The 21694-nt window shown below is 40.4% G+C and overlaps 1 protein-coding gene across 2 annotated transcripts in view; it reads right to left on the bottom strand.

The window, feature by feature from the left end:
* Positions 1–21694, bottom strand: part of LOC122806395 (receptor-type tyrosine-protein phosphatase U-like) — a 1549454-nt gene that overhangs the window by 173866 nt on the left and 1353894 nt on the right. For both annotated transcript variants that reach the window (XM_044076762.1, XM_044076771.1), the window contains one exon: positions 3193–3272. In XM_044076762.1, coding sequence (XP_043932697.1) covers positions 3193–3272 — 80 coding nt within the window. The remainder of the gene's footprint in view (positions 1–3192; positions 3273–21694) is intronic.

Below are 21694 nucleotides of genomic sequence, written 5' to 3'. Positions count from 1 at the left end.
AGCAGGCAGGTGTTTTGATGTCAGCACCTTAAGGAAGTGAGCAGCAGCACAGCAGTGATACCAATTACACAGTCCATCCAGCAGTTGTCACTGCATGAAAGGAGGGAGTAGAGCATGAAGGGAGAACACAAAAACAAAACCAACCTTGATGAATGCTTTAATGATGGCTCTTCTTGGTAATCCCTGGCCTCAGTAATGAAGAAAGAATAGTCTGACTGACCAAGAGAGGGCTAATTAACTTATCCACACCCCCACCAGGGGCAGCAATATCCTAGACCTGGGCATTACCAACATGGGCAACCGGTGTTCCACACCAAAAGTCAATTCCTCATTGGTCAGATCTGATCACAAGCTAATCACCGTAGACATCCACAACCCGCCCCCACTCGCCATTAGGGAAACCACCATAAAAAATTTCTGCAAAGCTAACTTCACACTTCTTAAGACAGAAGTGGCAAACATCATGGCACCCATGCAGACGGACAATAGAGGTACGACTGCTGAATCCTACACAAATGCACTTTATAAGCACTTACACGAGTGCATGGATTGTGCAATTCCAGAACCAAGATGCTGTCCTCCTAAAAAAGGAAGCCAATCTGGTGGTCCCCTGCCATAAACAAACTCTACAACAGAAGAAAGAAACTGTTGCAAAAAAGAGTAAAATCCCATGATTGGAGTAACTCTCTGGTCAGCCTCAGTAAAAAGCTGAGATCCCTCATAAAATCCTCCAAAACTAGTTACGAAAACAAAATTGCCACTGATTCTAAAGACAACCACAAAGCATTCTATAGTTATGTCAAGAATCTCAATGGCAGCACTCAGATCTGTTCTGAGTTACAGCACAATGGCACTAAATATACAGAACCAACTGATACTGCCAACATCCTGGCAGATAGGTTCAGTGCTAACTTTACCCCCCTCACCCCCTAAAGGGCCCATCTCTATACTGGAAGAATGCAAAGTTCCTGTAATCATGGCTGCACAGGTAAAAACACACTCTCCAAAGCCAAGAACACAGCATCCATGGGACCTGACAACATCCCAGGCTGCGTTCTACATGAACTACAGAACGAACTGGCACCCCACCTAAGTACCATGTTCAATCATAGCCTCACCTCAGGCTTTGTGCCCACTGAATGGTGCACAGCAATGGTTATCCCACTCCACAAGGGGGAGCCACCATGTTCCCCGGGAACTACAACCCCATTAGCATGACGAGCCTGGACTGCAAGGCTATGGAACATATCATCATGGAACTTATAAACAATGACATTGGTAATTTCCAAACTCTGGACCCCACCCAGTTCGGGTCTGTAAAAGGCAGATCATGCCTCCTAAACCTGATAGACTTCTGTGAAGTGGTCATCAAAGCCATGGATGAGGGTAAGGTTGTTCACACAGCCTAGTTAGATCTCACCAAGGCTTTCAACACCATCACCACTCTGGAATTTTAGATAAACTCACTAAACTAGGTATAAATCCCTATGTCACAAGAGGAGTTGTCAACTGGCTCACTGACAGAACCCACACTGTGAAAGTAGCAGACTCCAAATCCAACTTCAGACCAGTGACAAGTGGAGTACCACAGGGTTTAGTCCTGGGTCCTCTCCTGTTTGCTATCTACTTCTCAGAAGTACAGGCTAACACAGAAGGTCTTTGGCTAATGAAGTTCGCAGATGACTGCAAACTAGGAGCCATAATCGAAACCCTTAACAATGTGGACATCCTACAAAAGGGCCTCACTGAGACATGCCTGGTGTCAAAGCCATGGCCTCAAGCTCAATGCCAAAAAGTGCATTGTCATCCCTTTTGGTAAAAACTCTGTACCCATGAGCTACCACATCGGTGGTAGTCTACTTAACACTGAAAGTGTGATAAGGGACCTTAGGACACAGGTGGACAGTAGTCTCTCCTTTGGTAATCACATTGTCACAGTGGTCAGGAAATCCTTCTACATGGCACACCTCATCACAAAAGTTTTCTCATCCAGGAAAAAAGAGGTTATTGTTCCCCTCTACTCGTCACTCATTATACCCATTATAGAGTACAACACCCCTTTTGGTATGTACCTCACAAGACATCTACAACAACTAGAAAGGTCACAGAAATACCTCACAAAGAGGATTACTGGCCTCAAACAGATGCCCTACGCAGACCGTCTCAAAAAACTCCAGCTTTATGCCGTCACATATCATCTACTCAGAGGTGATCGCTGCCTAACATACAAAGCTATGTCAAACCCAGAGCTGTTGGACATGCTCCACTTAAAGAAATCCCAATCCCTCTGAGCTACATGCTGGGGAAAGCATGTTCAGAGAGAAGTCTCCATTCCGAATCTCTGGTGAAGCAAGACAGCAATAGAGGTGCAGTTGTGGCAAGGCTACTGTAGTCATGTGGGTCATAGATGCAAGAGACATCCATCTAAGATGCACATTGCCTGTCACCACTTAGGGTTCTGGTAGATATGTATTGTATGTTTATGTCAAAAACCTTGATTTCCCACTGATGACAGCCACACACTGATCACTCATCCCTGGAGGATTTAACACTCTGTAGGATTTTCACCTTTAGGAGATCAAATGGGCCAGCTGTGTGCACGGCGCGAAGTTTGATTGCCAGAAGAAAACAGAAGTAAAAATGCAACAAAAATATATTAAACAGTTCAGCCTGAAATCAGGAAATAAATACATTTTATGTAAGCAGCGTCTCCTATCTATCAGACTTTGGATAGAATCTCAAGATTCCTGTCATTTTATTTAAGGCTAGAAAGGGGGCATCCTTAAGGGATGGCCAGACTCCTTCAGCTGACTCTTTCAGTCAAGTGTAAGGCAGAATAAAGACATATTTGGATAACAGATACAAAATTAAATCCTGTTACGTTCTAGGAAAATTAATAAAGGGAAAAATAAGTCAGAAAAATGAAGATGCATGAGGGACTGCTGTAGTACTGGTTCTCATTTCATGTACCAAGACTTACTCCTCTGACCCTTCATATACCTAAAAACTGTCAATAACTACAGCTGATGAATACTTAACATAGAACTGTGACAGAAATGAGAGGAAAAGATGTGATCATAATTCTACGCATAAAAAGAAAATACTAGAACAATATATAGAATTCCATGTTACATCAAAGAACATCTTTTTTCCTGCTAGAAATATTTAAATGTTAATATTAATACTTCTTACATCAGCAAATACAGCATTGATATAGCTTGGTGATCCATCACTGTTAGAAACGGACATCAGTACAGGGCGTACAACTTCAGCTGTAAAAAAAAAAGGAGAGAGAACATAATTAAAGAAATTATTCAAGTTGTGAGACAATATAAGGTAAGTACAAGGCAGTGCAAATTTCACAAATGGTGCCATACTGTGGGATGTTTCTGCAGGGCTGTATCCAGACGAAAATAATGCAACTGTACCATTTAGAACTATTCACAGCAATCCCAAGCAAAAGGATAATAAAAAAGCATTAGTAAAACAACTTCAGAACAATCGTTTGTCAGTTTCAAATATTTGATTGTGATGGCTGTAACATCTTTTAGAAATAGCTAGAAGACATGACATATCAAAATGAAAAAACAATGGCCTGTCCCTCAAAAAAGGACCATTAAGTGCAATCCTTGAATCTTTGAAGCAGTGAGAATTTCAGTGTAATGGCAGTGAAATATTCTTTCATCTATAAATATGTATACATGTCTATAAATATGTGTATATCTGTAAATATGTTTTCTTCATTTCTTATCTGAACCCATTCACCCATACTGTGCCTTCAAATGGTCCAAACACACACACACACACACACACACACACACACGCACACACACACACACACACACACACACACACACACACACACACACACACACACACACACGCACACACATGTGCGCGCACACACAGATATTATATGTAGGTGGTCTGGGAAGTGCAGCCCCTCACATCTGTGATGTAGGGGGATGTATCTCTTGCAAAGAATGCTTTTAGGTGTAACAGTCAGTATCATATCTCAGTGTTATATTCCAGTTCCTTTTCTTGTTTTGGGATTTGCATTGAAAATCTTCACACTTTAAATAGGGTACCCTATATGATATTTCTGTAAGAATGAATTACTGAATTTTCTGCATAAATATTTGAAATGTGAGAAAAATAATTGTTGTAATTTTGCTTGCTTTATTTTGAGAAAAATAGGGTTAAAGATTTTAGAACTCTATATAAATAAAGAAAAATAAAACTCTAAATAAAATCTCTAAATAGATTTTAAATGCCCCACAACTTGTAAATGGTGGAAAGATCTGTCATTGGTTGAGCCATAACTAAACCTTAATAATATAATCTTACAATATTTTTTGAGGTCTCCAAATTCTCTGATAGGCTTTTATGCCACAAAATAGACAAAAAAAAAATTAAGTTGCAAGGCATCATTTCTGTCATCTGTTTTCATTCAGCTATTGACCATTTTGCTTCCTCTCCCCAGAGACAGAAAGAAAGAAAGAAAGAAAAGAAAAAAGTGCAATGAATATAACATTTGTTGAAATTCACAGAGCTGCAGTGCAGGTTTGTGCGGCTTGATGGCAATATATGGTGATGTAAGCACTAATTTCATATCCAGATCAAGACAGGCTGCACTTCCTAGCATAGTGGAGAGATTCTGAATACACAAGTGTATAGTACAGCAAGTGCACATCCATGTGCACAGAAGTGCAAAACAGAATCCATAGAGCTGCAGTTACCTGGTTGTGTGAACCTTGTGAGAACCAGAAATGCAAATTCACAGACCACTGCACCTCTAAACAGAATAGTACATGTAGGGGTTATACTGTATGTGGTAGCTTTTCCCCTCAACACGATGGTGTAAATTGTGCATAAAGACATATAGCCATACAGTATGTGCAACTTCAGTGCTATGGTGTTCATATATGTGGACACCTATTAGATACATGAAAAAGATGAAAGGAGTATGCAGGAAGGCAGAAAGTAGAGAGGCATACTTAAGGATGGCATATAAAGGTCTGCAGGTTTAGGGGAAGGCAGCAAAAACATCTTTTTTGTGGTGATAATACTCCTCTTCTGTTATACAGAGAAATGTGAAGTGGAATAGCTGAAAGGAAGGGTGAGAAAGGGTGTCATGTCAGTGTTCAGAGACAGATTTGCATCCAACAGCACAGACAATCACAGACAGATGTACACACACTAGGATGGGGAAATATGGGGAGGGACATTAACACACAGAGGTCAGACAAATGGTTAGATGGAGGGTTGGACAACACACAGGATATAGGGCATGGCAGAAGAGAAATCAGTTGCACCTGGCGGGGGATCGGATGGGGTAAGAGCAGCAGTATATGCTCTGCTGTCACATCTCAGAGGGACATTTCTATGATCCATCATCAAAGAATAGATCAGAGTGGCTGAAGGTATGAGCCATACTCTCAAATGGGGGCCCAGTGGTCTAGCCTGGCTGGTTGAGCAAATCTACAATCTGCTCCAAGAGGCTCTTCATCCAGGGCATATACTTGCCCAGTACTATTTTCACTGTAACCTCATCCATTACTTCCAGTTGCAGCTGGCCTATGTCTTGCAATGTTGTCAGGCTAAATGATGATGAGTAGAGGGGACTTCCCATTATCAAGGAATTCTAGACTCATTACTCTTGCTGTCCTCAGGTACAGCTTCAGCAGGGGCAAGCCACAGCAGTGTTGCCTGTTTAGCATATGTATCATTCAGACCAGCATAGAGGTGACACTTGGATGTTTGTCATGAGAATTTATCTTGCCAGTGGGTTAAATACATTTAAAAGGACAGGTCAGCATTGGCCAGTAGAACTATCCCTACTTGGAAGGTCTATGTCATAAGAAAAAAAGATTAAACTCTCGAACGCTCACATGAGCGCATATTTAAAGACTCAAAATCGCTATTGTAGGGGGCTGTGCCCCCCGCTAAATATATATTCCAACTCTGAGATTACACTACAGTGAGGAAAGGGCAAATATTCCGATCTTCACTGTAGTGAGGAAAAAATTACAAAATCGAGTTTTTAAATATTTGCTCATCTGAGCGTTCGAGAGTTTGATCTTTCATTCTTATAACATAGACCCTACTTAGACACTATTTTTTCCCTGACTCCTGCAGTTGGCAATATGACTCCTGTCTTCTTTTGTCCATGAAATCAGACACACTTAATAAGTATAAAATAAGATGGTAGAATGACAAATAGCCCACAGTTTGTTAGGTATGTTCTGGTAACTGATAACACACTTAAAAAAAAAAATATATATATATATATATATATATATATATATATATATATATATATATATATATATATATATATATATATATATATATATATATATATATATATATATATACATACACACACACACACACACACATACATATATATATATATATATATATATATATATATATATATATATATATATATGTGTGTGTGTGTGTGTGTGTGTGTGTGTGTGTGCGTGTAATGCAGTTGGCTTACAATATCAGTCAGTGTATCAGGTTATTGTTACCTAACCTTTGCTTCACCGGCATGGAGATCATCAGCATGATGGCACTTTAAGCGATTAAACTGATGTCTGCATTATTCCATTTTCCTGGTTATGACATGACTGAGGTCAAGACCTCAGACATGTCATACTAGGCATCAGTTTTGCAGAATGGATCACTACAGGAGCCTAGTAGCGCCCCCGTTAAATGTTCTTTCTTCCTTCATACAATCCCACCTGCCTTCCTCCCTTCTTTCACATGCACTCTCAGCGTGGCACTTCCAGAGGTAGTCATTCCTTTGCAAATATCCTCAAAATGGCTGCACATCCCAAGAGGTAAAAAGATATCTATAAATCATTGATACAATATGGTATCTGAATAGCAGATAGCACTGCCTACAGATGAAAAGAAGCATGACATGCAAACTCATTCAGGTCTCTTGCACAAGACTTCAAACATGAAATGTTAGTGGTGGGGCCACGTGCCAACCTTCACTTAGTACCACAAATATAAAGCAACAAATAAAGGGCTTCATTTGCATAACTACAGCACAAATGGGTATAAAGCTGCATAGTTAGAAAATGTGCTTCCAGTTTGGATGAAAACTTGTGCATATTTTGAAAATGCTTCAGAAAAATAGGTAGCAGTATTCTGAGAAGCAGCAACACTTTCACCACTTACAGGCAGTTCTGAGGAGATACACAGTGCTTTGCAAATATACAGAAAGCGGTTTTTGCTTACCTTCTTAAGGAAATACACTCTTGTTCAAGTATTTCACTTAAAATAAGCCTACAATTAGCAAAATATGTAGTAGCAAGTGTCATGTGTTCATATAATGTACTAAAAACAAAGCAACCCGAGATATCAGGACAACCTGGCTCTGTTCATACCTGCCACAGCCAATGCAGACAGTATGTCCAGTCTCAAGTATATCGTGACCTATGGTCTTAGATATAACATTGTTATGTCTATACCTGTACTGTCAATCTGCCATATACTCCATAGTTTTATCAGCTACAATTCCTTTCATTTGACCTGAATGTGGCACCTGGGATAACTGCCCATCCACATACATACATACTTGTGAGACTTAACATACAGAGCTGGCCCCGCAGGAGTCCATGTGTGCCGATGTGTAGAAGGCACACCAACTATCTGTCCCAAAGAGTACAATATGCCATACCCTGCAGCTGCCTGACACATACAACATGGTATACCTAGGTACCAATTTGTGTCTGCACCTGTTATCTTACGTGTTCCAACCCAAGACAGTCTATAGCCCTGTGTCTTGTGCTCACATGTATCTATAGATCTGGATGTCAAAGCAGATGGCAGAGGCTGAACATTTGCAAAAAATGACATGCTGTTACTGACAGTGCCTGTTATGGACAGGGGCTGCTGACCAACCTTTACTCAACCAGGTGTGAGACACAGCGGTCCATGTCATCAGTGCTGTGGCTGGACAAAATCAGAAAAGCCAGCGATGCTGTTAATATGTCACTGACATACCATGCCATGCCATGTCAAAGAAAAGGCATATTCTCTAGTTGTTGAGAGGTCAACCACATGGAGAGTGAGTCACTTAGAAACAGTAGGCCAACATAGCTGGATGGATTTCTGGTATCTCTGATGGAGGACAAAGGTACTGGGATCATTTCTGGTAGAATGGACAATGGCAAAAGGATATAACAACACCCTTGCTCAGTGACTAATGCCCAAGTTTAGTAATGCTTACAGCAGATTACTGAACAGTATGACTACAGAGACTGTAACATCAAGTCTTCAGGCATGGAGTAGCAGATGTATACTGAGGTCAAGTGCTACATCTTGAATGGTCACCTTTTGCATGCATTCTACAAAGCCTCAGTGATATCACAGCCAGTCATTGACATTTTAGTGTGCCTAGCATCATGTATTCATGGGCTGGAGCAAGACACCATGTGAATATTGGCTCTTGTGCACAAGTTTAAGATAAAATAATAAGGCACAAATATTTGAGTTACAATCCCATGACACTTTGGCAATGTTTCTATCTTGTTTGGATATTCACCTGCAATACTGGCTGAAGGCATGATCTTGCCCATAGATGAAATCAAACCCACACTATGCAATACAATACAAGTGCTATCCATTCCCAGAAAAGGGCTCACCCAAGGTTGTGAGCTCCAGTGATGCTTTTCCTCTGGCTGCAGCACTAGATGTATGCAGTGCCTTTGATGTATGCAGTTATAGTCACCATAATGTAGCCTCTCAGGGGTGGCTAACAGCATCACATGTTGCAAGTTGCTTCTGACATGCAAAGGGCACTTAGGATCAATCAACAAGTGTTTCAGACCTACTCTAAACACAGTTTGCACATACCAAATCTATCATGGAGTTGACCGAGTGTTTTGTGTGGCATTAATTAAGGATGTCACCCAGTATTGCCAGCTGGTCCATGCATGCATATAGTACAGAGAAATGATAACTGGTGTGATGAAGACTATAGCTACAAGTACTACTTCCATGACTATCTCCATACTGCGGATTGCAACCAGAATCCATTAGCAGGACACCAGGATTTCACCCAGGTCATAGTCTCAAAGCTGCACATCATCCTGTAATGGGAGCCCCCAAGTCATATTGAATGAGGTCACAGGTGTGGCTCCTGGTCATGGTCATGCAGTAGAACTCTATACACATCACAAGAGGATGTAATCCCTACCACAATATTTGTAATCTTGAGACCCATATTTCCACCTCATATCATATGCTTCTTCCACTCAGTGTGAGCAGATTTGTCATTGTGTCCCTAATCCCCCGTGCACATGACAAGGACTGTGACCCAGTCCACCTTCCCTCCCATGTGGTATATAAGGAAGTGTCTAATGCACAGTGATTTTAGCACTGCATGCATCATGTTTGTTCACTGTGTCACTACACTGTCACTGTTTGCTTTTCCAAGATCCATAGTTATGGTCCAGACATCCTTGCTTTGCTTACACTGCCAAGCACTGTGCCCATCAATGTCTGCAAAGGGCTTTGTGGTTGCTAATGATGTCTGGTCTGCATTATTCATTGGACAGTTGTATAATGCACCTTTTGAATTGACAGTGCATGTGCTTGGGCACGTACCCGCACGCGCGCGTATGTGTGTGTATGTGTGTGTGTGTGTGTGTGTGTGTGTGTGTGTGTGTGTGTGTGTGTGTGTGTGTGTGTGTGTGTGTGTGTGTATTCTCTGACTGCACCAGTATCATGGGATTGCATGTCTCTTTACTCAACAGCATGATAAGTAACATGCAACACACAAAGAACATCCTACAGGCTACTGTAGCATAATAATGGGCGGCACAGTGGTGCAGTGGTTAACATTGTCACCTCGCAGCAAGAGGTTCTCCGGCTGGGGTGCCTTCTGTGTGGAGTTTGCATGTTCTCCCTGTGTTCGGTTTCCTCCGTACTCGGTTCCGGCCTCCCACATTCCAAAGACATGCATCTGGAGAATTTCTCCCCGGGCCTCCGCTGAAAAGAGGATATGTGGAACCTAGTCGGACTTTCCCGGTCAACAAATAATAAATAAATAAAATAAATAAAAAAATAATGGAATGCCCCCCCCCCCCAGAAATATCAAAGCTACAGAACTGACGTTTGAGCAGGATAAGCACACACACTCAGTGATGTTGTGGATTTCTGCATGTGAGGTTTATACTGGAGATAGACCACACTCTGTGGGTTCTGAATGGTCATCATAACCAGGACTCTAGTGGACATCCAGCAGTACCTGTAACACAATTAACATATATATATACATATATATATATATATATATATATATATATATATATATATACATATGCATATTTTAACAAATGTTACATATATACACACACATACACATATATGTATATATATATATATATATATATATATATATATATATATATATATATATCTATATACACACACACACACACATATATATATATATATATATATATATATATATATATATATATACACACACACACATATATATATATATATATATATATGTGTGTGTGTGTGTGTGTGTGTGTGTGTGTGTGTGTGTGTGTGTGTGTGTGTGTGTGTGTGTGTGTGTAGCCATATACACTAATCTTAGCCACAGTGCCTGCACTTTCGAAATAGGTGGCCTTATTCAATATTGAATGAGCAGAGTAGCAGAAAATAAGATGAAAGTTGAGCAGTTCGGATTCAAATCAGGATGCAGCACAAATGACTTGATGTTTGCAGTGAGACAGATAGTTGAGAAGATGCTAGAGATTAGGTGAATGTCAACTGGGCATTTGTAGACTTGGCGAAAGTACATGACAAGGTTCCAAGAAATCGCATTTATGCAGTCCTTGGTTATCATTCTCTGAAACATTGATAAAAAGTTGGTTTGTAGAGAGGGAGGGCCACTTAGTGATGTGTGAGATGCTGGTTGGGAGGAAGAAGAAGGGGGAGTGGCTAGGACAATATAAATGTAAAAGTACTGGGGGGGTGGGAACAGGGGGCAGGGCAGAGCAGGGCTAAACTGGACCACAAGATTTATACAACAATTAAGTAAAATGTAAGTTTATAATGGGGATGTAAGTGATTTTCCTTGCTACATTATATATATAAAAATAATAATATGATTTTGTCCTATCTGGCCTATATTGTTCTAATAATTTATAATTATTATGTTGTTTTTCTTGTTCTTAGGTTCATAGGTTCATAGGTAGGTATATGGCTATCGGCTCAAGGGCCTACGTAAGCTTAGCCAACAAGGTTCCCTGGCTTACGCCACCCAAGAAAGTTATTTTCCTGTGCCACTGTCGAGCAGAGACACAGAAGTGATCCCCGGGGTGTATTTCCTGTTTCCCATCCACTCATCAAGATTTTTCTTGAAGAGTGCTAATGAAGAACTTTGCTTGACATAGATGGGTAGCCTGTTCCAGAGTATGGAAAGTCTCTGGGACAGGAATCTATCCCACCAGCATATTCTGTTTATTGTGGTGACAAGGTTTAGGTCCCTAGAGCATGTAGCTCGAAGGGATTGGGATTTCTTTAGGTGTAGCATGTTCAGCAGCTCTGGGTTTGACATAGCTTTATATGTTAGGCAGAAATCACCTCGGAGTAGGCGATATGCTACGGAGTAAAGCTGGAGTGTTTGGAGGCGGTCAGTGTAGGGCATTTGTTTGAGGCCAATAATCCTCTTTTTGAGGTACTTCTGTGGCCTTTCCAGCTGCTGCAGATGTCTTGTGAGGTACATTCCAGAAGGGGCACTGTACTCTATAATGGGTCTAATGAATGTCCTCTTTTTTCCTGGATGAGAACCCTTTTATGATGAGGTGTGCCACATAGAAGGACTTCCTGACTACTGTGGTGATGTGACTATCAAAGTAGAGACTACTGTCCACCTGGGTCCCAAGGTCTCTTATCACACATTCAGTGTTAATAGATTGCTGCCTATGTGGTAGTTCATGGGTACAGAGTTTTTACCAAAGGGGATGTCACTGCACCTTTTGGCATTGAGCTTGAGGCCTTGGCTCTGACACCAGGCATCTGTCTGAGCACAGCCCTTCTGTAGTATGTCCACATCATTTGGGGACTTGACTATGGCTCCTAGTTTGCAGTCATCTGCGAACTTCATTAGCCAGAGGCCTTCTGTGTTAGCCTGTACTTCAGAGAAGTAGATACCAAACAGGAGAGGTCCCAGGATGGAAGCCTGTGGTACTCCACTTATCACTGCTTTGAGGTCAGATTTGGAGTCTGCAACTTTTACAGTGTGGGTTCTGCCAGTGAGCCAGTTGGCAACCCATCTTGTGATGTAGGGATTTATACCTAGTTTAGTGTATTTAGCTATAATTCCATAATGGGGGATGGTGTCGAAATCCTTGGCGAGATCAAGATAGGTTGTGTGAACTACCTTACCCTCATCTATGGCTTTGGTGACTGCCTCAAAGAAGTTGCTCAGGTTCAGGAGACATGATCTGCCTTTTACAAACCTGAACTGGGTGGGATCCAGAGTTTGGAGGTTACCAATGTCTTTGTTTATGAGTTCCATGATGATATGTTCCATGGCCTTGCAGACCAGGCTCGTCAGGCTAATAGGTCGATAGTTCCCGGGATCAGTGGTGGCTCCCCCTTTGTGGAGTGGGATAACTGTTGCTGTGCACCATTCAGTGGGCACAAAGCCTGATGCAAGGCTATTATTGAACATGGTGCTTAAGTTGGGAGACAGTTCATTCTAAAGTTCGTGTAAAATGCAGGCTGTGATGTTGTCCGGTCCCATGGATTCTGTGTTTTTGGCTTTAGAGAGTGCAGCTTTTACCTGCGTAGCTGTGATTACAGGGTCACTGCATTCTTCCTGTATATATATGGGTCCTTTAGGGGGTGGGGCGGTAAAGTTAGCACTGAACCTATCTGCCAGGATGTTGGCAATATCAGTTGGTTCCGTAATTTTCATGCCTTTGTGCTGTAACTCAGAGCAGATCTGGGTGTTGCCATCGAGATTCTTGACATAGCTATAGAATGCTTTGTGGTTGTCCTTAGAACCAGTGGTGATTTTGTTTTTGTAGCTAGCTTTGGAGGATCTTATAAGGGATCTCAGCTTCTTACTGAGGCTGACCAAGGAGCTCCTCCACTCATGGGATTTTGCTCTCTTTTGCATCAGTTTCTTCCTTCTGTTGTGCAGTTTGTTTATGGCAGGGGACCACCAGATTGGCTTCCTTTTTTTTGGAGGATAGCATCTTGGTTCTGCTTGGGATAGCACTTTCCATGCACTTGTGTAAGTGCTTATAGAGTGCATTTGTGTAGGATTCAGCAGTTATAACTGTATTGTCCATCTGCATGGTTGTCATGAAGTTCACCATTCCTGTCTTAAGAAGCATGAAGTTGGCTTTGGAAATTTTTTTTACCATGGTTTCCTTAATGGGGGGTGGGGGCTGGATGTGGATATCAAGGGTGATTAGCTTGTGGTCGGGTCTGACCAACGAGGATTTGACTTCAGGTGTGGAACACCGGTCACTCATGTTGGTAATGACTAGGTCTAGGATATTGTTCCCTCTGGTGTGGGTGGATAAGTTGATCCAGTGCATTGGAGTTCATGAATTCCAGAAAGCGTTGAGCTAAGGAGTTGGTACACGACTAGTTTTCCCAGTTAATGGTGGGGTAGTTGAAGTCAAAGAACAAAAAAGCCAGCAAGTGTTGGCAAATGCCACATCCAAATTAATAATTTATTCCCATAGGGAAGACAAATCCCCCTATGTCTCTGATGTTATCAACAGTTACAAAACCATCAAACCGGTTTCGGCTCCTCAGAGCCTTCTTCAGTGAAATACAGACAATAAAAAGTCAAAGTATCAGTACACATCCATATATATAGTTGAACCACACATAAAGACCAATCACAGAACAGCATTCACAATTGGTCGTTAAGGCCAGGTGGAAACAAAGCTCCAAGTTTTATAATCCATTTTCTCTCCTTGGAGCTAAGTAATTCATGCCAATATTGTTTGTCTTTACATCTCCCCTTAATACAATCAATAATAACAAATTTAAAAGATGCTGATACATGTTTTAAACTATGTTTATATAGTGCATTGCTGATGCGTTTGTTTTTAATATCACTCAAATGTTCACAAATTCTGAGACGAAAAGCCCTGGAGGTCTGGCCAACATAGAAAGCAGAACAGTTGCAGGTCACCAAATAGATGACCCACTCAGTGTTGCAATTAGCCCAAAATTTGATGTCAAAGACCTCTGAAGTGTTTCTACTACTAAATTCCCTAGTATGTGAAACACGAATACAAAAAGAACAATGTCCACAGGGAATACACCCAACAATGGGTTTGCCTATAAGGGACAACTGGGTGGAAGCAGAAGAATCGAAACCGACTCTCTTATAGTGACTAAATTTAGATCCAATAGTCTGTCCCCTTCTGAATGAAAAAGAACATCTCTCAGGAAGAAAAGAGTTCAATTTCTGATCAGCTTTAAGCACATTCCAATGTCTATGTATAATATTCTTGAAGCCCCGTGTATTTCGTCCATAGGTAGTCACCAGACGCAAGGGCTGTGAATTCAAATTATTGTTCTTGTCTCTGTATGATAATAGATCCTCTCTATTTATGTTGGAAGCCCATCTTTTGGCTACATGCACAATACCTGGACGATAACCCCTCCTGATGAATCTGTGAGTCAGATCATCCCGAGCCTCAAAAAAAGACTGTTGGCTAGAACAAATTCTTCTAGCTCTTAAGAACTGGGATTTGGGTATATTCTGGATGATATGTTGTGGGTGGAAGCTGGTAGCATGTAATAGAGAATTGAATTCTGGAAATTTCCTGAACATCCTAGTTGACAAAGTATTGTCCTCATTTCTAATAATTTCAACATCAAGAAATACTATCCTGGATGTATGACAGGTCAACTTGAATTCAATCCCCCATATATTATTATTAAGATATTCAAGAAACTCCATGAGATAATGTTCATCAGCTTTTCACACCAACCAACAATCATCCAGATAACGACGCCAAATGTCCATCTCACACATATAGATGTTGTGATTATGATCATAAATCGTAATTTCTTCTATATATGCCATAAAAAGATCTGCATATATGGGTGCAAACGATGCACCCATAGCAGTACCTTTGGTTTGCCAGTAACATTGATTTTGATAATAAAAGACATTACTGGTCAAAACATGCTCTGTAAGACATACTAGAAATGTATTAAATCCAGGTTGATATAAACCTGATCTAGCCAACTAATAGTCCAATGCTTGTAAGCCTGCCCAGTGTGGAATATTGGTATAAAGAGAGGTGATGTCCAAAGTGCACAGTAGCCATTGTGATTCAAGTTGGGTGTTATTGATGATGTCCAAAAATTGGGTGGTATCTTGGATTCTAGCTCTAATAAATCCCAATAATGGTTTTAAATATTGGGTTAGATATTTGGACAATGGTTCGGTCAGAGACCCATGTCCAGAGACAATGGGTCGACCTGGTGGATTGGTGGCATGTTTATGGATCTTAGGTAACAAATATAGATATTGTTTCTTGGGTGAATCAACCATTAATTGTTCTTTTGTAGATTGTGTAATGATACCCTCCTCCACCGCCTCAGTCAAAAACTGACCAATTTGATGCTGAAAATGAGGTGAGGGATCCAAAGGCATCTGCCTATAATATTCTTTGTCACCCAATTGCCTCATGGCCTCATTGTCATAAGCAACCTTGTCCAATACCACCACCGCTCCACCTTTATCCGCTTGAATAATAACCAGATCTTTATTATTGATAAGCTCATCCAAACTATATATTTCTTCAGTGGACAAATTGTTGTAAGAAATGGGAAAATCCCTAAGATGACAATATATGGCCTGTAGGACATTTTTCTGAAACACCCCCACTAAATGTGTCATTGGTGGATTAAATATAGATTTTTTAAACTTGAAATCATGAGATGTGTCACAAGATTTGTTATCAAAAAACACCTTCAAATTCAAAATTCGGCAAAAATTTACCACATCCTGAGCCGAAGATTGTTCAGAGACAAAGAACCCAGGGACAAAATTAAGCCCTTTATTTAATAATTTGAGTTGTGCATTAGTCAATTCAACAGAAGAAATATTATGGACATTGAAATTGGAAATTAATGTTGTGTCATGATTTTCAGAAGTGCCTCCAGACTCTGTTTGGATGTTTCTTTTCTTATGCTTCCGCCCCCCTCGTCTGTATCTAAATTGGGAGGGTGTAAAGAGTTATCCCTTTTGGCCTTGGGTAGCCCCTCTCTAGAGTATTCATCAAGTTCACCTTCTGTGTTAGAAGAGGTATCCTCACCAGAGGTACCACTGGAAAAAACAAAATTTTTCTTGAGGATAGATTTAGGCCTCTTTCTTTTGGGAGTAGACGACCTCTTATCATACTTATTGTCATCTCTAGGTAATCTGAAAGAAACATTTTTAGATGTATCAAAGGGTTTACCCCTCTCATAGTCACCTACATCCCTAAAAATTTTTTTAAGTTTCCTGTCCTTTAAAATAGTTTCCATTTTGGACAAATCAGTAGTGAGTTTTTTAACCTGTGTCACAAAAGAATCACAAGTTTCGAACTTGTTTGCCTCCAAACAGACAGTTTCCAGATCTTTAACACCTTTCTGCACCTTACGTTCATAAAAGTTGGCCAGAGCATCCACAAATTTAGAAGAGGCCAATTGTTGAATATGGCCCCAATCCTCAATAAGTTGGTCATCAATATTAGAAACCAAAGGTTGTACCTTGACCCTAAGGCCCCATGGAGTGATATGTTTCTGCTGATATGCTTTGAATAGACGTAGATGCCACATATTAGTCCTAACCATCTTCATGTTCTTGCCCAATCTGGTAAAAAATACCTCACATTGTGTGTCCAAATCAGATCCAATAGCCTCAGAGGTGGATGATAATCCATGTATGTCTAAACCAAACACAGATAAATCATCAACATCAGAAGATAAACCCTGTATAATGGGTGAAAGTGCCATATTCTGAACCTCAAGACCAAACCCAACCAAACCAAATAGAATATATCATACAATGCAAACAAATATGTCACTTGATGAAAAAAATCTTACTAATGACACGCTGATATACAAACTGACACAAAAAATGGTGTATCATGTATTATCAGGCCTGTACAATTAAGATATTGCCTAGGCAAAAATCCCACAAAACATCAAAATTGTCCAAAACAAGACCATTATACACCTAAATACCAATAAATAGAATAATATGTAATATAACTTGGTACTGTGTATAAGTCTTATGGATCAATAATCAATTATTTTAACCAATACAATAAAACAGCCCAGACGACCTGACAGCACCACTGGAGTCATCCCACTGCGTATTGGTATAAACAGACCCAAAAAAACAATATATAATATAATCATGCGCTCTTAAAAAACAACTATGGAGCACCACCAATCCACATGGAGTAGAAGGCACAATAAAAAATATCTTTGTACATTGGCCATAAACCACCTGGTATGGTGAAATGATCCCAAAAATTTATCACCAATGTAGTGTATTAGTGGTAGTGAACAGTGCCAATATTCAATAACACACCTACAGATGTATTACTAAAATGGTGTGGTTGGGTCCAATAATCCTGTAGGTCAACAATACTAATGAAAATAAAAGTTGAAATAACACCTTGTATCTGTGATGGACCACAATGTGACTGCCTAAAACAGAATTAGTATATATCACCAAATGGTATTGGCAATCTGTGACTGTATTCACACTGCCTAAATAGTGAAAACTATATCTAAGGACCAAAACAGTAAACATCTATAATAATGCCATTAATGTTGACTGTGGTCATAAATAATAATAAGATATGAACCCAAAAGCTCTGTTAGGCGCAAAAATGTGTGCACATCAACCTCTAATCTATGGCCAACAAAATTGTAATAAAGATAAGAATAACAACCATCTTTGGCAAAACCTAACAACTGTAAAGATAGTAGTCCACTGTCAGTCAAACATGAGCAACAAGCTCATATATACATAAAGTTATGAACATTCACTCACACAGAGCCATAAATATCGTCTCCATTAAGAAAACTTAAATATTACAATAAATGAATAAAATTCACAAAATGAAACCACATCCAAAAACCATTCCAAAAAGCATAAAAAAACGCTATCAACATTAACAAGGGGATCAGACAAAAGTCTGATCTATGTATAAATAACAATCTATATGTATCAACCCCACATCGTTCAAAAATAATCATGTAAATCCAAAAATACATGCAAATTCACTTATATGCAGATCTTTTTATGGCATATATAGAAGAAATTCCGATTTATGATCATAATCACAACATCTATATGTGTGAGATGGACATTTGGCGTCGTTATCTGGATGATTGTTGGTTGGTGTGGAAAGCTGATGAACATTATCTCATGGAGTTTCTTGAATATCTTAATAATAATATATGGGGGATTGAATTCAAGTTGACCTGTCATACATCCAGGATAGTATTTCTTGATGTTGAAATTATTAGAAATGAGGACAATACTTTGTCAACTAGGATGTTCAGGAAATTTCCAGAATTCAATTCTCTATTACATGCTACCAGCTTCCACCCACAACATATCATCCAGAATATACCCAAATCCCAGTTCTTAAGAGCTAGAAGAATTTGTTCTAGCCAACAGTCTTTTTTTGAGGCTCGGGATGATCTGACTCACAGATTCATCAGGAGGGGTTATCGTCCAGGTATTGTGCATGTAGCCAAAAGATGGGCTTCCAACATAAATAGAGAGGATCTATTATCATACAGAGACAAGAACAATAATTTGAATTCACAGCCCTTGCGTCTGGTGACTACCTATGGACGAAATACAAAGGGCTTCAAGAATATTATACAGACATTGGAATGTGCTTAAAGCTGATCAGAAATTTAACTCTTTTCTTCCTGAGAGATGTTTTTTTTCATTCAGAAGGGGACAGACTATTGGATCTAAATTTAGTCACTATAAGAGAGTCGGTTTCGATTCTTCTGCTTCCACCCAGTTGTCCCTTATAGGCAAACCCATTGTTGGTGTATTCCCTGTGGACATTGTTCTTTTTGTATTCGTGTTTCACATACTAGGGAATTTAGTAGTAGAAACACTTCAGAGGTCTTTGACATCAAATTTTGGGCTAATTGCAACACTGAGTGGATCATCTATTTGGTGACCTGCAACTGTTCTGCTTTCTATGTTGGCCAGACCTCCAGGGCTTTTCGTCTCAGAATTTGTGAACATTTGAGTGATATTAAAAACAAACACATCAGCAATGCACTATATAAACATAGTTTAAAACATATATCAGCATCTTTTAAATTTGTTATTATTGATTGTATTAAGGGGAGATGTAAAGACAAACAATATTGGCATGAATTACTTAGCTCCAAGGAGAGAAAATGGATTATAAAACTTGGAGCTTTGTTTCCACCTGGCCTTAACGACAAATTGTGAATGCTGTTCTGTGATTGGTCTTTATGTGTGGTTCAGCTATATATATGGATGTGTACTGATACTTTGACTTTTTATTGTCTGTATTTCACTGAAGAAGGCTCTGAGGAGCCGAAACCGGTTTGATGGTTTTGTAACTGTTGATAACATCAGAGACATAGGGGGATTTGTCTTCCCTATGGGAATAAATTATTAATTTGGATGTGGCATTTGCCAACACTTGCTGGCTCTTTTGTTCTTTGAATATTTCTTGTTTGGCCGTGCAAGGGTTCTACGGGCACCTGCTTTGTGTTTGTTTTGTAGTTGAAGTCACCCATTATTAGGGTGTTTGGCTGAACCCTAATATTTTCCAGTACATCAAGAAAAGAAGAGTGGGTATCCTGGGGCATAGTGGGGGATCTGTAGCAAGCTACAATTTGGATTGTGGTTTTGTCCAGAGTTAGTTGCACTTGGATAACCTCAGATGCATTATGCTGAGCAACTAGCCTGGAGGTGTGGCTATCCTTAATGAATATGGACACACCTCTGCCTTTGGTGTTCCAGTCCAGCTTACATGGCCGAAAAGTGTGATATGAGTTATAGCCTGGTAATGCAGGGGTGCTCTCTGGAGCCTTGAACCAAGTCTCAGTCACTGCACAGATATCAATGTTCTCCATTTTAAGGAGTGCCTCGAGTGAGTGCATTTTGAGATTTAGACTTCTAGCATTGAGTAGCATTACCCTCAATTTTTGCTTGCCTGTTCCTGTTACAGTGGTGAATTTGTTATTTGAACCTTGCCTAAAAGAGGCACTATAGGAGCATCAAGAGCCTTAGCCAGTATCCGGAATCCCAGGCGCGACAGGTGCAGGCCATCTGTGGCAAAGCATCGTGGTCTGTCGACCATGTCATCCCAAGCAGACAGATACTGGATCCCTTTAGAATGACACCAGAAGCTTAGCCAATTGTTGAAGTCAATCATTTTGTCCTTGTACTGTGGTGTACTTCGTGGTGATGGCAGAATGCTACTCAAGGCTAGGGTCATACCTGTCTGGGCTACAAGATCGGAGAGCTCTTCCATGTCTCTTTTCATGTAGTCCAGGGAGGTACACCTCAGGTCATTCACACCAATATGGACAATGACAGAGTCCTATTTGTACTTGTTGTGGAGTGACCTGAGTGCATGGTTATGTGGTGGATCCTGGCACCCGACAGCCAGCTGACATTAACTTTAGTTCTTCTTTCGGCTTTTCCCGGTTAGGGGTTGCCACAGCAGAACTCCGGTCCACTAATGATTGGCAGTAGATTTTTACGATGCCCAGGTGCAAGCCCAACTCCCAAACTTCAACAAGAGCATGCCCATTCACGCATGTCTTTTGAACACCACTTGACCACGGAGAGGACATGCAGACACCACACAGAAGACGCTCCAGCCGAGAATCGAACAGGAGAACCTGTTGCCTCACAGCATGAGGTTTTCTCATTCAATTCTCGGCTGGAGCACCTTCTATGTGGAGTCTGCATGTCTTCCCCATGGTCGAGTGGCATTCGAAAGACATACATGAATGGGCGTGCCTTCGTTGAAGGTTGGGTGTCGGGCTGGCACATTGGCACCGTAAAAATCTACTGCCAATCATTAGCAGACCGGAGTTCCACTGTGGCGACCCCTAACCAGGAAAAGCTGAAAGAAGAACAAGAAGAACAACATAATAATTATAAATTATTATAAAAAAATAGGCCAAATAGGACAAAATTATATTATTATTTTTATATATAATGTAGTAAGGAAAATCACTTACATCCCCATTATAAACTTACATTTTACTTAATTGTTGTATAAATCTTGTGGTCCAGTTTAGCTCTGCTCCGTCCTGCCTCCTATTCCCACCCCCCAGTACTTTTACATTTATACTGTCCTAGCTACTCCCCCTGCTTCGTCCTCCCAACCAGCATCTCGCACATCACCAAGTGGCCCTCCCTCTCTACAACCCAACTTTTCTCCTTCCTTTCCTGCCAAATCCAGGTTGAAAACTGTTCCCTATAATGGTCAGGCCCCTTGCTATGCTAGCATCAACAAAAACACTAGTATTTTCTCTACTCCCCGATGATCATCCTTTATCTCCTCACTGCCTATGAAAATCAGTGCCACCATGGATTCCACTACCCAAAATGTCTGACTACCACCCCAGACTTCTCTTACAAGTT

Source organism: Protopterus annectens, chromosome 1.part1, assembly GCF_019279795.1.
Source record: "Protopterus annectens isolate FY-2018-M chromosome 1.part1, PAN1.0, whole genome shotgun sequence".
NCBI classification, from domain to species: Eukaryota; Metazoa; Chordata; order Ceratodontiformes; family Protopteridae; genus Protopterus; species Protopterus annectens.
This window is presented reverse-complemented; position numbering and strand designations above follow the sequence as displayed.